This window comes from Mastacembelus armatus, chromosome 9, assembly GCF_900324485.2.
Source record: "Mastacembelus armatus chromosome 9, fMasArm1.2, whole genome shotgun sequence".
Lineage (NCBI taxonomy): Eukaryota > Metazoa > Chordata > Actinopteri > Synbranchiformes > Mastacembelidae > Mastacembelus > Mastacembelus armatus.
This window is the reverse complement of record NC_046641.1, coordinates 22,317,293-22,336,681: the sequence shown is the minus strand read 5'-3', so window position 1 is coordinate 22,336,681 and position 19,389 is coordinate 22,317,293. Positions and strand designations below refer to the sequence as shown.

The 19,389-nt window shown below is 42.3% G+C and overlaps 1 protein-coding gene across 4 annotated transcripts in view; it reads left to right on the top strand.

Moving 5' to 3' along the window:
- The window catches only part of LOC113138914 (homeobox protein orthopedia B-like), a 53,798-nt gene extending 35,682 nt beyond the window's left edge, over positions 1-18,116 (top strand). Inside the window, exons 1-3 of one of the 4 annotated variants that reach the window (XM_026321772.1) lie at positions 8,052-8,084; positions 14,070-14,464; positions 16,808-18,116. In XM_026321772.1, coding sequence (XP_026177557.1) covers positions 14,072-14,464; positions 16,808-17,311 — 897 coding nt within the window. In that variant the 5' untranslated portion in view covers positions 8,052-8,084; positions 14,070-14,071 and the 3' untranslated portion in view covers positions 17,312-18,116. Of the gene's footprint in view, positions 1-8,051; positions 8,085-13,461; positions 13,771-14,069; positions 14,465-16,807 lie in introns of those variants that run through there. The other 3 variants (XM_026321773.1, XM_033325383.1, XR_003296504.2) reach the window with 3 other exon arrangements.
- Positions 18,117-19,389: the final 1,273 nt, after the last annotated feature.

The window sequence follows — 19,389 nt, the reverse complement described above, 5'->3', positions numbered from 1 at the left end:
TCTGCTATGCTGTCTTCACCCTTCCACTCACATCTTGTTGCTTTTTCTTTGCCTATTTTTTATGCAGCTTCTCATCACCCTTCCTTGGCGTCTGTTTCCAAATATGCATGTGTTGCATGTGTGTATTCACCAAGCACTTGGCTGCATGCGTGTATTTGTTTCTCTTCAAGCACTGCATGCGTGTGTGTGTGTGTGTGTGTGTGTGGGAGGGGGTGGGGGAGCAGAGCAGCCAGCTGGGTTGGAGGGGTAATAAAGAAGGAGAATCAATAGGCCATGCAGTAGAGCCAAGGTGCTGCCATTTATCACACCGCCTCCCTGACTTCCATCATTCATCATGCCCAATGAGGCAGCAAATAGGAAAATGACTATTTGTATCAAACACATCTGCACTCATCCACTGAGGTATTTTATTCCCATTAACTCAAAGAGTAGAATACGCCAGTTTCAGCTGCTGCTGCTGTGTTTGTGTGTGTGTGTGATTCTATTTGTTCAAGCTTGTAGTTGTAGATTCACTGGGAACACATTCATGGCTGCTGTTGTTTTTTTTTTGTTTTTTTTTTTTCCCTGGGAAAAAAACCCCAGAATGTGTGCTGTGAGCCCTCCAGTCCCTGTGCTGATGTGTTTAGTCTCTGTGTGTCACTCTCTCTCTCTCTTTCTTACTCAAACTGCTCCCTACTTTAATCCTCATTCCCTCTTGTTTCCAAATCTTTCTCCTTCTGCACCCATGGAGTGATGGTGCAAATAATATCTCATGGCTGTAAGGAGCCATTACATTAAGCTTGCCTTTCATTTTCACCTATAAATTAGCCCAGACATTGGTCTGCCCAGGGGTTGAGGTGTATATCTGTATGTGTATGTAGCTTGTAGAGCTGTGCGGTGCAGAGGGATGGACTGTGGTCATTATGGTCTAATATCCCATGAAATGGTGAAATTATTATGCAGCCTGTTTTATGACCTGCCTGTGAATATTAAAGAAGGATATTTTGTGTGATATTCCCCTCATAAATTAATGCGAGCGTGTTTATTTTGGCTTGTTTTCTAACCTCTTAATCAAATCCCGGTTTCAGTGATTCAGTCTTTGCTGACAGATCAATACATTTTTTTTCCTCTGTTGGAATTTTCAGATACCAGCTGTTTGCTAAACGGCGATTATGTCACGTCGCCTTTTCAGGAACTACAAGATCAAATAACTGTTTGATTATTTTTCTTTTCAAATTAAGATGATTTGCTAGTTTCCCTTAGTTTGTATCATTGTTAGGTTGATCTATTTGGGATTTGGACTTTTGGTTGGACAAAACAAGACTTTTTTTTCTCTATTCTTACACATTTAATAGACTAAACAATTAATTAATTGAGAAACATCATCAGGTTAACCAGTCACTAATATATGTAGTGAAAGCCCCTCATTTTACAGTAACAAACATTTATTGGATTTTAACACCTTTATATACATTTGCTGACATGTGACAACAGATTTAAAGTGATTCTTTCAATGTGTGACATGCAGCCTGCAGACTACAAACACATGTGCGCGCACACACACACACATGCACACTTGGCATGGCAAGATAAGACTATACTAATCTTCATTGCTCTGGCTCTGAAGGAGACTGTAATGTACCAAGGTCACTTAACACATCCATCTCTCAGACATTCATCAGTGCTTTTAGCGTCCCTCTTTTACTGCTTTCTGATATACGGCTCTCAGTGGGCTAAAGCCCTTACATGAGGAGGACGCACACTCCACTGCCACTATTACCAGGTGGATCCTTCATGTAGTATTCTAAGGCAAACCACAGAGGTAAAGTCAGGTTTGGCCTCCTGAACTCAATTTTTACAGTTTCATTAACTTTAGAAACTAGAAACATTTCAAATAATGTTAATGTGCTTGAACAAGGCATTTCCACTTTTTGTAGAGCTTAATATATTTAATATTTGACATGCTAGAGGTGGACTGTGTAAGAGGCAAGTAGGGTTAACATCATTACCTACTCACAGCCTCATAATCATTACTGATTGGACAAATTTTTAAAATTGCCTTCTTTATTACCAATTACATAGAACACTTAGCTTTCTCAATATCAATCAGCACACTGTGATAATGCATAATTAAGTCTCACAGACCAATCTGGATAAATTATCTAATATAAACCTAATGACAAAATCAAAGGCTTCTTAATAAACCCAATACAGCCATATTGTTTGTTAACTGATGGAAAATGAAAAAGATAAGCATGACCCTTTTGCTAATGCTTAATAAATCAGTGACCAGAAGCATAAAGTAAATTCCATTACACAACTTTCATCATGAACGCATATTCTTACACATCCCACTGCAGTAATGTTAATCTTATAAGGGTTGGTCACTGAATATCAATTTAAAAAAAAAAAAACAACCTTTGAACTATTTTATTTGCGACGTATTTATTCCTCCTAACATTTCCTGCAGAGCATGCTGTAAAGCTCTGGCGCTTACTCTGAGTGCGTCTGGACGTGCCCTGCGCGCCCGCGCCCTGCTTCCTCTGGGAGCTGAGGCAAAGTCACTGAGCGCAAGGGGATGGTTTTCAGATTCATAAAATTCATAGAATTTTTCACAAATGGATGAACACAATTTCCTCCCAATTTCCTCATTATGCAAATATGCAAAATATCAAATCTAGACCAATTAGGGACAGCCACAGCTTCAAATTTGCCGGTTTAAGCCGTAATTGCAGAAACCCTCAAATAATTACGCAGCTAATTGGGAATATTTGTGACAGATACAACAAATTCTCTCCACAAATTACATTTCATCCCAGGAACCACCGTGCCCCAGTGAAATCCTATCGAGGTCTAATTTCTCTTACATAATGAAAGGAACTGAAAACTTGTTATCACATTTGAGCACTACGCAGCTTTGTAATGTGGAATGATCAAATAAATTAGGCTGAAATTCATACATATTTCTCTAATCTCTTTCAAAGGCACTTTATTTGTATAGGAAATAACTCCGGGTCGTTCCAATATGAGCCATAATAGGCAGTTAGAGCGCAGAGGAACCCAGGAGAGGCAGAGTTCATACAGGACGGTGGCATTTCCAGATGCGTGGGGGAGAATCACGCAGTCACCTTCAAAACTTCAGCAGCCTCGCAGGTTGGGAGGTTTCCTGGAGTTGTCTGCGTCCACAAAGCTCTAGTTTGCCTTCTGTCCCTCCGAGATGGATCACCTTACAGGTGAACCTCTGCAAGGTCATCGGGCCCTCTGTGGGCTACACAGACACACATACGCGCTCACGCACGGCAATACGCAAGCATATACACGGTCCATAAACGCCTGCGCTGAAATGGAGCTGGTCTATGTAAACAGGCAGTGCGCCGGCGGAGCGTATCTGCACATATTTGTCAGAAAGCCTCATAAATACGATCGCTCCTGATATCTCCATTTCTCCACCCCGGCGAATTTTTTATATATATATATATATATATAAAGAGAAAAACGCTTCAGTGTTTGCGTTTCAATTCATTGAGGGACAATATTTAAAACTAAGATAAGGGTAAATAAACTACAACCAATTTCAAGCATGTAGAATGTAGTTTTAGTAGTCTGCAGGTTTGGAATTATTAATTAAATTAAAAATGGAATAATCAAAGCCTTAAGTACTCGTTTAAAGAAAATGTCTGCTGGTGATTATTTTTTTTATGTGATTAAATTTAATAAAGCACCAGACGTTTTCACATTTTACGTCTAATTTCCCAGTAGTTGCTTAATTTTGCATGATTGTAGTTAAATAAGATGACGAAGGAGTTTCAAAACATAATATCATAACAGCAGCCGAGGTTCATAAGTCATATCGCTTAAATTTACAGGATCCACTTTAGTGCAAGTGTAATCATTTTGTCAACCAATGAATCCAGGTGCCTCCTAACCTTTAAAAAGTCCCATCATTTCTTTCCAGTTTGTGCTATCAATCATCTTGTTAGAGAAGTTGTCACTTTTGTGGACTGGTGGATATCTCATTTTGTTCAGGGAAATCCCTCCTCACTTATGTGGTAATAAAAACTACCCGTCTATTTGAAATAAAAGCTGCCCTGACACATCACCTGCGTTATTTATATATATTAAAAAACACAGAAGATGAGAATGTGTGCATTGCTCGTATACTGCATAGAAATCCACGCAGGCGTGATTGATGAAAGGACAAAGTGTTAGCGCCGGGGACAGGAAGTGGACCCGACCGGGGAAGACTGAGCTGTGCTCTGTTTCTGTCACATGGAAACCCAATTCATCCCTGCCCCTCCCTGCGCATTCCCACAGCAGCACCGCGCTCTATTTCAGTCTGTTTGTATGAGTAATCAGTTGACCTCTCTCTCTCTATCTGATTCTCTCTCTCTCTCTCTCTCTCTCTCTCACACACACACACACTTTAGTCAGACCCGTTTATGCTGTGATTTTCTGGACACGACTGTTACTGACACCAGATAGATGAGGCTAATCTCCGCCATAGCCAGACTGTCAGACAGCTTTGCTGAGGCTCTGGGTGTAAGATGGCGCTGGGCCGCCCTGCACTATTTTCTTTTACTCCTTCTCCTTCCTACTCCCTGTCAATCAAACACTGGTTGACCAGAATAATAGAAACACCTGTTAGATGAACTGGATGGCATTTGTCATTATTTTTGTACGTTAAATGTGTTTACACCAGGACATGTGTGTATATGCGTGTGTATATGTATATATATATATATATAAAATCCATTACAGGCAAAATGCACCAGTTGTACCATTAAAAATGAACAATGCTGGTTTATTACACGACTGGTGTCTCGCAGAAGCTGTTTGTGTATGTGTGGGTATGGGGAAAGGCAGGCTGTGTCATATAGGCAGTCCTCTGTCTGTGTGTGTGTGTGTGTGCGTGTGCGTACTACAGTTACATGCGTGCATGCGTATGAGAGCGTGTGCGTCATCTAATGCCCTGTTAATTGCCTGACAGTGTTCCCACACACACCTCTACTAATGTTCCGCTTGCTATTCAGCCTGCGGCCTGCCTCTCCACCTCCCCGTCCCTTCGGTACGGATTGTTCTGGTACAATAGTAGCCTCGTTCACTGATTAGCTTTACTCACCAGAAGTGTGATCGCACAATAATGACAGAATCCACATTTGAAAGAATTACAAAGCCAGACATTTTTACTAGTGGCCCACACTTGCGTTTACAGGATCCGTGTTTACCTGCGTGAGCTCTTGGCGGATACTACTCCAGCACCCTGGACAGCACCCGAGGGCTCAGCTCAGGTGGTGCTGAAGGAAAGCAGTCTCTCTTCACACCTTCTCCTCCTTCTAAGACATAGCCCAGTGTCTTCTAGTTTTCTTTAATCACGGCAATTAGACCCAATATTTTCCCCTGGACCCTGACAGACGTTGCTTGTAAGTCTCTTTTCTCTCCGAGCGTGCCGCCACTCTCATTACACACGCTGATTAAAGCATAGATTAGCCAGCAGTGGCCCTGTGCGCTCCTCACCAGCAGCTCGCTCAATATCAATTAGAGGCTGCGCCAAAAGCAGCATGTCCACCGGTGGCCCGCTGTCTCCTGCTTCCAGCCTCCTCACAGGGCTGGTAATCCACTCTTTAAAAAAAAAAAAAAAAAAAAAAACTCTCCTAATAATAAAAAAGAGAAAATAGAGCAAAGCAGAGGCTTCATCAATCGTCAGGGAGAAATGAAAAAGGACAGTTAAGGCGATTTTCTTGAGATGGTGCCTCAGCTACTCTGAATAACGTGGGCTATTTTTAAACTTAGGCAGCCACAGATGTGGGTGATATTTATAACCGTGGACAGACTCCCGCACCTCAGAGGTTCAAATCAAGAGGCGAAATACAGGAAAAGTCACTTAGGCCTATTAGTCAAGGCAGTGTAGCCTACCTCTGTGGAGTTCATTTTGGAAATAATGAATAGTATGTGGATACGAAATGAAACGCCTTTCAGCCCATCAGTAGGTCGTTCCGGCTTAGAGAGAATTAATTCACATTTCTCCTCTTCTCTGACCTCCGGGCCTCGGTAGAAATGGGGCTAATAGCGGCTGATTTCGTTTATTGACTGCATTAGTGAAGATATTTCTGTCTAACCTTACGGATTCCCAAACTTTAACACCACTGTCTCTGTGTTTTCAGAGGGATGAGAGTGAATTGTTTGGATATAACAGGCCCACACAGTTCAGCTGTTGGCTATTAATCACATTTGCACAATGGTTTGTTTTTGTAGCACTGGAAACGACCATGTGTTTCACATTATGCGACTGAAATATACATGTTATAAAAACAGCGTTATTTATCAAATCATAACATAACATCAACATAAGTGAATAAACAAAATCGCCCTAGTTGCACTTTGATTGATTAATAACTATTAATATTTGGATCTATAGACTTTTCTGTATATTACAGCGTTTATGATCGGAATACCTTACGATTCGATTGTCTCTGTGTAAACATTTCAGGTTTAATTGTGCAGAAGTCCAGATCGGCTTTGTACACAGGAAACGCCGGACCGTCCACAGCCTATTTGTCCACAATAACCACGTGATAAGTCCAGTGCTGCTTCCCTCGGTGTCCACTAACAGATAGCCTGTGCAATTAAAAGTGGCCATCGATTATAGATAGCTGCCTGCTGGCATATGAAGGAGACGATGTTGGATGCTATGCCACTGCCAATACAGGCCACAGTCAGCCGTGCACTAACCAGAGCTGACACCAGCATATTACATCTGGACTGGGTTAATTCACCTGCAGTTGGCCTCTGTGTTAGCTCCGCAGCGCAGTGGTTTACCTGCCCAGTCTAAATGCTGATCATTAAGTTGCTTCCAGCAGCCATGATTGGTGCAGGGGGGCGCATGTCATTGATTAAAAACGAAGGCTGATATCGCAGTTTATTTCTGCTCCTTCCTTTCTGCCAGCGGTCAGGCTGGAGAGAGGGTAGGACACATTTAGGATCAGAGCAGTCTTACTCCCTGAACAGTATTTCATGCTATGACGATTAGTTTTAATGTCGTTTTGTCATTTTAGTTTCTTTTAAACACAACTTTCTGATTAAAATTAGAAACGAAAACCATAAAAGATCACTTTTAGTTAATAGCGTGAGGCTGTGGGAGAATGACAGCACTAATTTTTATGTCTGTGTGGAAATAGGTTCGTAGCTCCCAGTTATCTCTTGTTATTGTGTGTGAAAGCCTATGAACCTAATTCCAATTTTTTTTTTTTTTTTTTTTTTTTTTTTTACCTCTCCTATTTTCCAGCAAGCTGCTTTTCCATTAACTTTGGGAAAACACGGTGGCAGGTCTATTTAAAAAGCCCGTGCTCCACCCTTCCCATAAGCGCCTCCGCTCAGGAAAATAAGAAATTAAGAACAGGGCCCATTTTATCATCTGTCTGCGCCAAACACAGAGACGCATCCTCCGCCGGAGCTCCCGGAGGGCGGGACAGGGGAGCTTTACCTTAGCATATGTTAACTATTACAAGATGTCTTGATGGAACACAACGAAATGACTGGTAATTGACATAAAATATGACAAAGTGTTTGAGTCTTTCTGAGGAAAGCGCAGCGTATTACGGCGTATCAGCTCCGTAATGTGACTGATTAATGAAAGATCGGCCTCGCACTCACTCAGCTGATTCTGTGAAAAATGAGTTTTGTGTTGTCATTCCGACAAGCCGGCAACCACGGCCGGAAAAGACTATTAGCCGGAATCATTATCAATAGCCATATTTTCAAACTCTATTATGGCAATCAGGCTAGAATTTATTCAATAGATTTAGTTCATTTGGTTGTAATTGATAAATAATCAAAATTTATCAATGTACTTGCACACATTTCACTAACAATCAGGGAAAACTGCCCCATTTACCAGCTGACTTGGTCCAAATTAGAGCTAAATTGATGATCAATTAATCTTGGGAGGGGTAGTGCGCCGTGTTTAGCAGAGGAGCAGCAGAAATGTGGCGGAGTGGATGGAGAGGAGGGAGGAGAAAGAGGGAGGAGACGGGGAGAGGGCGATAAAGAGAATGGATGGATGGGAAAGTGTGGGATTTGTGAAGTGAGAGACGAGCTGAACTGGCTGGGTGAGTAACGCACTGAAAAACACAAGGAAGCTGCTATGGGCGGCGACACAACAGAGAAATACAACAAGTGTGTTTTATTTTATAGCTTTTACTGCTTTCACCGTGTTCCTACCGTCGCATAATCAACTAAAGCTCATTGTCAGAGTCTGTGTTTGTGTTCACATGTACTGGATCTCTGTCTCCACAGTACACACTGGCTAATAGGTGTGTATATGTTTCCTGACTCAGTGGGTGAGTCACACACTTGAAGTATCAGGTGGATGAAGTTCGGCAAGTCAAAGTGAGCAAGGTCAAAGAGACTGATCCCATTTATTCTTTAATTTGCTGAGGCATTAGATTGCATGATGTGGCTTTGCTGCAGTTTGATAATTACCAGCACATGTTTCTAATTTCAAGCCACTCAGAGACACTACTGACCCAAGTCCTCCCCTTTATCTGCTATTTGGTGGTTTGTGGTGTGGATGTGTTGGATGTGTGTGTGTGTGTGTTGTGTATGTGTGTGTGTACATGCACTGTATGTGTGCCTGTGTGCACACATGTTGTTCTTCTCTAAAATCAAAAACACTGGGATGTGTAAGTTAATCAGCGTCATTCTCACAAACCATCTGAGGTTTTTGTATGTATATAAATTCTTCTGCAGCACATTATTACACCTGATCGCCGGTCAGCCTTCGCTTTGCAGATATACACTTTACCCTGACATTTCGGTAGTGAACTCAGTAAAACCTGAGTTGTTTTCAAGCTGCAGTGTAGGAAAGACTCACTTTCAGTGTGTCTAAGGCTCGCTTGCACCTGTAATGTAAGGCGCTCATTACCTTCAATGATGCATTACGGCTTCCTAATGATGGAGCCACAGTAATGGACCTAACTAATGACCGGACTTAAGAAAGAACATATTCTAATAGCTGGAGCAGAACTGGAGGGAAAGTCAAGGTGTCAGGGAGGAGGAGGAATTAGATCTGTGGACAGCTGGAGGAGCCTAAATGACTGAGGTCAGACTATAAACACACTAGTCTGCAGGCTGCACATAATGCTCCAACCTTGTTAGTTAAATGTTCAGCTTCTCTTTAAAAAGAGATTAAGTTAAGATAGAATTAATTAAATAATTGATGATATTTATGTATAGAAATTAAATTAACACATGCAAAAAGCACATTCGAGCAAGGCTGCGTTACACTGCTACTGGTAGTGGGAAATAATGAAAACATACAGGGCTCATGATCAAGTGAAATCAAGCTTTTATTGAAATTGTGTTGCAAACCTCAGTAGATACTCTCAGCCAGTGAGCTGTCGAAACAGATTTGTAAGGAGGTTTCTCTTAAACCCTTAATTTCCAAAATGTCCTGTTTTCAGAAAAAGAGAAAAACTGCTTTAATTTCAGATTCAGATTATTTTTCCCATAGATTTTCAGCATTTTACTTTAAGGGGTGCAGACGTGTGTTAATCTAAAAATCATAGAAATGAAACTACTTTTTGGAAACTTAACAAATTTGAGGTATTGATACAGACTATTGGCATTGCCAGCTCCTTGGACTTATAGGGTGTTATATAACTTAATATGTATTGATTATATAGTCCAATCTATCATGACTGTACATTCGTACTGACCATTGTGATTCTAAGCCTCCAGCAGCAGCAGCAGTCCCAGCAGCTGCTTTAAATGGTTATGGTGATTTAGGGCTGCAACCTTTTAGTCAATTAGGTGACTAATCAGACGTTAAAGTCTCTCAGTTGACTTAAGAGAATTTTAGCCGAATAGTCAATGTTTATGGTCTTTTTGTGGAGAAGAAGGTATTGTAAGTCATTAAATCATCACAAATATGCCACAGTTTTATTAAGCTCTGGTTTTTAAGAAGCCTATATGCTTCACCTGCAGAGGGACAGTAATGCTGACACAGTTTGAGAGGGTTTTCAATTGAATTTGCCAATAAACCTGTTTTTGGATGCATCCTTGGATTAACAGCAAACAAACCTGATTTTTCCACCAGCAGATGGTTTGAGTTAAGTCTTGCCAGTTTAAAACATGTGGGGAAGTGATGCTGAGTATTCATGGATGTACTTTTTCTTGGGGGATGCTGGACCAATAAACATGTTGAAACATTTATGTTTAACTCCAACTTTTTTTGAGGTGCGGAAGTTAATGTTGACGAACCGCACACGGTTTAATCTTTAAGGCGAGTTTGTTCACAGCAGACGTTTGTCTTTATTACAACTGATGTGAGAAAGCTAAACATACAGCACCTGAGCGTCAGGTCAGCTATTAACAGCGGACGTAATGAGACGTTTTTAGAGCTGCTGAGACTCTTAACATCGCTGTGTTAATGAATCTATTGTGACTTTCGTTGCTATTTTAATAACCCCCCCCCCAAAAAAAACAAAAACACACACACACACACACTCAAATCTCGAGGCGCGCACACGCGCCCACTCACACTGCCACCACACCACCCTCTCCGTGACACACGCCTCCTCTTCCTCATTAAGGAAATCGCTCTTCTTTGCTGATTATTTTATTTGAAGCCGTGATTACCGCTCTGTGCACCAGATCACGCAGCAAGGGAGACCAGGCGGAGAGCAGCGGGCCTAATTGGGGCGTGAGATGCGCGGGGTGGTGCAGCCAGGCTGGGTGGCCGGACAGGGAAGCTTCTAATGGGTTTGCCTGTCTGCGCCTCCTCGCTCTCGCCCTTCTCTGCATCTCTCGGGCTGGGATGCTGAGCACTTATTGGTCTGCCTCTTATTCCTCCGACTGTCATCAAGCCACCTGCACAAAACCACAATGTGATTTGTTGGAGAGCCGTTTCTGTAGATAGAAAATCGATTGTCCTTTTAGATTTCTGTAACTGATTGAATGCAGATGCCTACGAGCTGATGCAATAGGCCTAAACATAAGAAAAAACTAGTTTCCCTACTGGTTCATGTTACAATTTGGTCGTGGTGTAAAGGATCTTATCCTTGCATCTACCTTTTGTTGCTTGTATTATTCTAACCTGTTCTGCAAAGGCCCATATGAGCAATGAATTTAACGCAGGGTGATTGCTAAAAAACCGCGGAGAGGGCGGACACGGAATTCTTGATCTTTGAAATTGCTCTACAAAATTGCATTTGTTTTTGGTGCGCTTCCATTAAAAGTGTCTCCTCGCGTGTAAACAGCCGTTCCGCACTCAGATGCGCCGCATTAACCCGGGAGGATTGTGTGTGAGTGTGTTTTTACTGGGGAAGATTGATGTGGTCCAGTTAGGGAGGCTGAGTGAGACATAGACCCATTTCAAGTGGGTTCCTCTTATTACAGCAATAAGTTACAGGCTGAGGACAGCCGAGGGGATATCTGCTACCCGGGCTGTTTTCACTGCAACAAACCACAATATCAGTAGGGCCTATTTGTCATGTGGGTCTCCAGATAAATGCTGTCAAAAATAACTCTTATCTGTATTGGACGTCCATATTAATAACTACTGTTAACCCATATTGTGCAGTAATTATCATCTGTAAAGCATTTTCTCCTATTGTATTATTATTATTATTACTACTATTATTAGTGTAGTAAATTAACAGGCTATCTTTTAAAAAATTGGAGTAAATGTAACTTCACATTTCACAGTTAGGCTTTCATCATCATCATTATTAGTATTATTATTATTATTAGTAGTAGTAGTATACATTATTAATAGTATTAGTTTTAGCAGTGGTAGTATGCCCGTTGTTTAAAAAAAAAAAAAAAGCTATAAAGAATTTCATCACATTAGACTCGGATAATAACTTTATTATAGTAGCCATGAAATTAATGTAATTTATTACACCATTTACTTAATTTGTAATTTACATAAAAGCATCATAAATGATGAATTATTCGTATATTTATTAGTTCAGATTTGGTCCTAGAGGTAATATTTTAGCAGAAATAAAATCCGATGTCTGAATGATCTCTGACCTTCATTTCAGAAAGTAATTTATTTATTTTTTTTAAATATTTGTTTACGTCAACCAAACAACTTCCAAAGCATACAGACCGTCTCGCCTGGCTCAAGCCCTTCACAAACGCCGGGCTGGCCTTACAACTCCCCCTCTCCTCTCTCCTGGTCTGCACGTCTTGAATCAAACGAATTGAGGCTCTGCTGCTGCTGATTGCTTCTCCCGAGCCTTTGGGAGCTGGTCGCAGCTTTCCCCATCTCAGTGGACCATGCACTAGTCCATTTCCTTAAGTTTTCACGCTGTGCCACATATAGGCTACTTCCCTGCGTCCCGGCAGATTGCGTTTGAGGAGCATAAAAGATGAGCTGCCTCCATGTGGTGCAGGAGGAGAGAAGAGTCCTCGCTCGGACGCCTCCTTTGTGCGGCTGCAAAGAAACCTATTTAGTCCCAGGTGGTGGTCTATTCACCAGGCTCACCCTGACATCTGCCAAAAGCCCTCTCTAACCTGCACTGTCTGGAGAAGTAAGAATGGAGCGCAGATCAATGGCTGTCCTGTTAATTGTATAATAGACCTACTTATGGACCACTGCTAAAGGGGCACAATCGTTTAGAGTCTACTACGTCTGATTTTGTTTGAACCAAACAGGCCTAAATACCTTTAATTGCGCCCGCGTTGATGAAAAGTCGATGAGAGTTAAAGCGGCCGATCACTAACAAAGCTTAAATCCATCTGTACTCGTTTATTTATTTATTTCCTCGATTTGTCTCCACAAATCACACGTCATGGGGGAATGGGAGCGACATTCATTTTGTTTGTGATCCAAGGACGAGAGGGAAGTGGGGCTCTGAGGTGCTGAAAGGAGCCCAGGCGTCTCATCTCCGTTGCTGTTCTTTCTTTTATGCCCAGACTGTGTACACTCAATCTGATATTGCTAAGAGTGGAAACACAAGAAATGAATAATAAGCTTGACATTTCTTTTAATTTAAGAATTTCTAGTTGGGAAATAAAGCCTCCCTATCTGTAGTGTTAGTATCTGTAGTATTTGTAAACAGGCTAATACACATCGCTCAGTGATTTGAAAGTTGAGATTCTCATGTGGATATAATTATCTAATGGCATTACATTTTCTGGCTCAAATACCTGTAAGCTCCATCCCATCTCCCTGAGCAAAGTAACGCTCGTCTCTTGTATTTCAACACGTGTATCTGTCTGCAAACAGGAGTCCTGTCATGGCACAGCCTATATGAGATTAAACAAACACATTAAGATGTTTAACGTGGAATAATTTGAGCATGAAAAGCTAATAAATCAGAGGACGGAATGGCAGAGGATTGAATTGAATTGTAGTGTTCTTGCGCGTTTGGTGTGCGTGCGTGCGTACGTGCTTGTGTGCGTGCGTGTGTGTGAGAAAGGGAGAGCATTAAAAAAAAAAAAAAAAAAAAAGGGAAAGAGAGAGAGGGGGGGGAGTCACGTCGCTGACATTTCCAAGCTCCCGATCTGATTGGCTCTTATTTGAGGAAGCTCACGGGTTCTTTCAACTAATAAGCGCCTCCCCATCGCTCTAAAGAACATTATAATGCAAGGGACCTCCTTTTTAACCACAAACCGAATTTTCGTTCATTTAGACCATATATACTTTTTAAATTGCCCCAAAGTTGTAGGATTTTTTTGGAGCGCATTTCGCCCTGGAGCGGTACGCGATGCTCTCTCATGCCGACCTCCTGGATGCTCGGCTCGGTGAGTTATCATCACTAAACTCCGGCCCTAAACTCCAGTGTAAGATTTCAACTTCTTATTTAACCTTGTGAACGTGATAAATAGACTGTGTAGTTAATTGTATTAACAGTTAAGTGGTTTGTCGTTGATCGAAGCGATTCTTTATAGTAATTTATCAGGAATGAGCTGATAAACAGAAATTATGCTATGAAGTTTATTGTTATGAATATATATATTAAATGGATCTATCTGTTGTCATAAAGAAGCGAAGATATTTCGTGCAACTCTCTTTTAAAGATGCTGCGCTTTAAGATTGGCGGTGTGTTTGCTCAGAGCCTCTCTCCTCCTCATCCTCTCAGGGATGAAGGATGCTGCAGAGTTACTCGGACACCGAGAGGCTCTCAAGTGCAGGTTGGGAGGTGGGGTGCCAGACCAGGGGCATCCGGGAGACATGGCCCCTGGTTCTGACTCTGTAGAGGGAACCACTCTCCTGCCTGGAGAAGACATCGCCACTGTGGGAGCCAACTCTGCCGGCATGCCGGTGAACGGGAAGGAGCAGGAGAAGCAGCAGCAGCCGCAGCAGCAGAGCTCCAGCCAGCCCACCAGCCAGCAGAAACAGAAGCGGCACAGGACGCGTTTCACCCCGGCGCAGCTCAACGAACTGGAGCGCAGCTTCGCCAAAACCCACTACCCCGACATCTTCATGAGGGAGGAACTGGCACTGAGGATCGGCCTCACCGAGTCCAGAGTTCAGGTAAACACTTGGATGATTTCGGAGGATGCAAGGCAGGGTGTGGCTTTGGGTCCAGATGAGGTCGTGTTGTATTTTCCAGAATAATATAAATGCCCGAAAATCTTCCTTTAAACGCGAGGTAGTGAGCAAAACAGGCTAAATTCAGCTCAGGAGAGGACTCACGACCAGTGATCTCTCTCTTTATTCGCTAATAATCATTTTTCCTTTTCCATTTTCTGTTGTTGTTTGTCACTAATGTTCCCAGACCAGCTTGTTTGGTTTCGGCTCCAAATGCCTGGAGTGCCAAAGCTAACACCAACAGTTTGACACCAACCATAACTGTAGGTGTGTACTGCTGTGTAGATTTTACATTGATGTTATTGAATCCCTTCAAAATGATTGACACTATATCCTGCATAACATGCAAACGCACCAAATGTTCGGTAGAATTCGACAATACAGCGATTTAAACACATTTTAATAGAATTGTAAAAATCACATCCAGCATCATTTATTGTGGCTGAGCTACATGATAAACGATATTTCACTCTAATAAGCCCTGTCCCGTTTAATGTCTCTGTTCTAGATGATGAAAACATTCTCATCGGCGCAAAACGAGCAGGTGGTTTTTACCTTTTTCAGAAAATATTGTGTAATCCCACCTGTGGCGGCTGTCCACGGAAATATTAAGGTCGTGGGCGTTAAAGTTTTTCATTTTAATTAATTTCCATTTCTGTGCAATGTTGAAACAAGGACTTGCAACAATTACTTTGCATAAAACCTGCAGGACTTGTATAAAAATATATTTTTCCTAAAATTAGGAAATTTCCAGGTTTATTCTTATTGGACATTAAAAGTAGGAAGATGCAAAATAATTATTATTTTTTTTGTTTATAAAATATGGCTCCTGCCATTATTAAATGATTAGCACGGTAATGTGTGGCACTGTTATTGTTATACTTGGCCCAGTTTCCAGTGGTGACATTTAACACCTTATTTAATAATCTGTTTTTTTGGGGGGGGAAATTGTTAATAGGACTCACTTTTAAACAATTGAAAGTGGCTGAGACACAGTAGGAACATATACCAGCAGCTAATAAACCAAACACATTATCAACCAATTTCAGTCTTATTTATAACAGTGAACGGGTTATTAACCAGTGATGTGAAATTCATGCAAATTATCCCACTGAAAGCAATAAAACCAGTATAACCATTAGTCATATTAATAATCAATCCCTTATTCCATCCAGTGCTGGATCGCAGCGGCTCAGACCACACCGGGCTCCCGCCTGCTGCTGCTCAACATTAACGCAGGCCGCTCAGGGGCGCGCTGGCCCGTGTGCGCGGCTCTCAAGCCTCTCCTCTAAAATGCTCTATCAGCGACGTCTTAATAGGACTGAAGAATATATTGTACTTTTTTTTAATGGAATGAGAAATTGCATTTTCTTTCCCCCCCGAGTGTAATGGGTTTGGGCGACGTTTCACGGATGGCTGAGCGGAATGAGAGCGAGATTTCACTTTTAATACGGAGGCATCGACTCACGGCCCGCGCGCGCATTAATCACGCCCGACGACGATGAAATCTTTATAAAGCCCAACGGGGACGCGCGTGTGTTTGGCAGCCGTGTACGTGGGCCGGTGTGTTTGTGGCTCTCGCGCTTGTGCGCATGGATAGATTATATTTTCACGTAGACTTGGTGTTACAGTAACGTCCCATCTGTATTTAAGCCCACACCCTATTTATGGCAATTTCCGGTTAATCTGCTTGTAAATAAGATGTTGGAAAGATAAACTGTTCGACCCACTGCTGCGGAACATCAGTGAACGGCTGCATTTTTATAAGAAGCACCTTGTGTGTGTTGTGTTTTATTTACAATGAAAGCGACTGACTCCGGTTCCACCACAGCATCTTAAAAACATTATTGACCGGAGTCGAATGGCTGGTGTTTCCAAAAGCTTCTTCTGGTTCCATAGTGGGATTTATGAACTGCATCTATTCCTGGGCAGCAGTTCAGTGTATTTGTCTAGTGCAGTAATAATATTCTGATACGACTCGTCGGGCTAATTGAAGGGACTCTGCATTTATTTGTTGTTAGTTTAGTGTGACCGAGCTCAGCAGTGGTCAGACAGGTCAGACTATGAGCAGGCTCCATAACAGGGAGAGAAATTGCTGGTCAAGGACACTGCAACATGCTGGAATGTGTAAAATGTAGAGTGTGACGGAGTTTTCATCAGGATATTGTGTGTTTTCTCTCATGGTTACACTTAACACTCATCGTGGTGATGCTGCCTCAGACATTTTAGTCCTCAGTCGTCCTTCTGATGGCTCATGTTGATGGACATCTCTCTCTCTCCTTTCAGGTTTGGTTCCAAAACAGACGCGCTAAGTGGAAGAAAAGGAAGAAGACCACTAATGTATTTCGCGCCCCGGGGACGCTGCTCCCAACACCGGGCCTGCCACAGTTCTCTGCCGCGGCCGCCATGGAGAACAGTCTGTGTTCCTTCCACGCCAACGACTCTCGCTGGGCCACGGGGATGCCGGGGGTGTCCCAGTTGCAGCTCCCGCCGGCCCTGGGTCGCCAGCCGAGCATGGCGCAGTCTCTGTCACAGTGCAGCCTGGGCCCAGGCCCGCCACCAAACTCCATGGGTCTCTCCAATGGCCTGTCGTCCAACGGTTCCGGTCTGCAGTCCCACCTCTACCAGACGCCTTTCCCCGGAATGTCGGCCTCTCTCTCCGGCCCCACGAACGTATCGGGCTCCCCGCAGCTGTGTAGTTCCCCGGACAGTGACATGTGGAGAGGGACAAGCATCGCGTCACTGCGGCGCAAAGCGCTGGAGCACACAGTGTCCATGAGTTTCACTTAGTGACTCTTCAAAAACACCTCACCACATCCCTCTCCTCCTAGCTCCCTGCCCCAGCCCCACCACGCGGCTCCTTTTCTGTTTTTACTCCGTCTATTTAGATCAAAACCAGAGAACGAGCGAGCTAATCACGCAATGTGAGAAAGTGGAAACTGTGTGACTTCATCTAGAAAATAATGACAAAAAGAAAAGGACAACTGGCCAGATGGAAGAAAAAACGTGGGTTTGGGCTTATTTATGTTAATTGAAAAGGATTTATCAACTATTGGTGATTAACACTACTGTAATGATCTCTAGACTACAGGCCCTAATTACACAGAGCCAAACAATCGTCGTATTTACGTTTCCATTGTGTGTCTTTACGCACACATGTTATTGTGTTCAGGTGAAGTTGTGTTATGTCAAATGGTTCTTTATAAGATTGGGTAGGCCTATAAATTTTGGTTGACAGCCTACCACACACGCACCATACTGTAGGTGGGCCTAGCGCACCGGGTCTCAGGCATGCACTGTGCATGTGGATTTAAACGCTTGGATAATTTAAGGAGAACATGGTGCCCACTCAGATTGAACAGGTACTTTTTTTTAGGCGACCTCAGTCTCGTCTGCATGAGACGGGAGCGTGACTACCGAGGACTGAAAAAAAAAAAACTACAACAATCTTTCAGTAGGTCTACTCTGTTTTAGGATGTTTTGTGTAGATAAAACATTCTTGCTATGTGCCCGCTGGTCTTTTTTGTGACATGTTTTAACTTACTGTATGTGCTATTACTTGACACATTTCTTAAATGTTTGATCTTACATCGAAATGCACCACATTGACGGGTTTGTACCAATTTAAAATGAACAAATAAAAGTAATTTTCAAGAATGTCAAAACCAGAATGATTCATGTCTCCATTACATTTAAAGGTAGATTAGAATTTTTTTTTTTTTTTTACAAACCAACAAAGAATGACTTATACTGTGGTCTGTAGTATTGATTTACACTTTTACTGTATTTTACTGTAGGATCGTGGTGGATTTGTTTTAATTCTCTCTAATTTACTTTAACCAATCAGCTGTGTCGAGTTATGGCGACACATTTGACCAATTTAACAGCTCATGATAGACCTGGCTGCTGTTTTCAAAGATTTCATTTTGTTGCACAAACTTAGATTGTTTGTGGTCATTGCTCAGTGACCTATAGAGGTTTTTTTTACGGTGTATGAGGTGGCAGGGTTAAAGGGTTTATGAGGGGTGACTGGTCCCATGGCTGCAGACAGCAGCGGTAAAGATGTCAGTGCTGTGATGTGACGGTCATTGCTTTTAACCATGACGGTCATCCTGCTGAGCAGACTGGATGGACTGTAATCAGACGGGAGGAGTCACAGACCTGTGGGTATGTCTGTGGTTTCCCATGCAGCTTTGTTTCTGTAGTTTGCACTAGACGTGACGCATTCGAACAAAAATGTATGATTACATCCAGCTATAGGGCGATTACACGAGATAAAATAAGTTTAGAGTCTGCAGACCCACAGCACAGAGCACAGTCTAACCCACAATGCATTGCTAATAACGTGCACACGCTCACCCCATTTTTGTTTTTGGGTTTTTTTCCTGCAGTACCAACAGCTGTCTGTGGAGGCTGTATCTCTTATCGATAGGGATAATGAAAATAACAACAAACCAGGTGAATCTGGGCGTTTAATAGAAAGATGCATGACATTATGGCGCATGTTCAACTGAGTAGACTGTCGTGTTTGTAACCACATTGTCCAGCACATCCAAAGCTTTAAATATAGTAATATGAACTGACACACGGGTAAAATGACGTTTTCATTATACCTGGTTTCTGATTAGTAGCTTGTAAAATTGTGTTTTCTGCATCACGTGCATGTCACAACGATAAGAAAATACAGGTAAACAATATTAAGCAGTTTAGCTCTTACACCTTTTGATCGTTTGACATTTGTTTAAAATTCCTCATTAGTTGCTGATCAGTTCTGTAATAAGAAAAACTCTCACCTCTCTCTAATTTCAAACGCTCCTGTTGTGAAATGTAATGTCTGTAAACCCAGACGCAGCTCCGAGAGAAGTAAA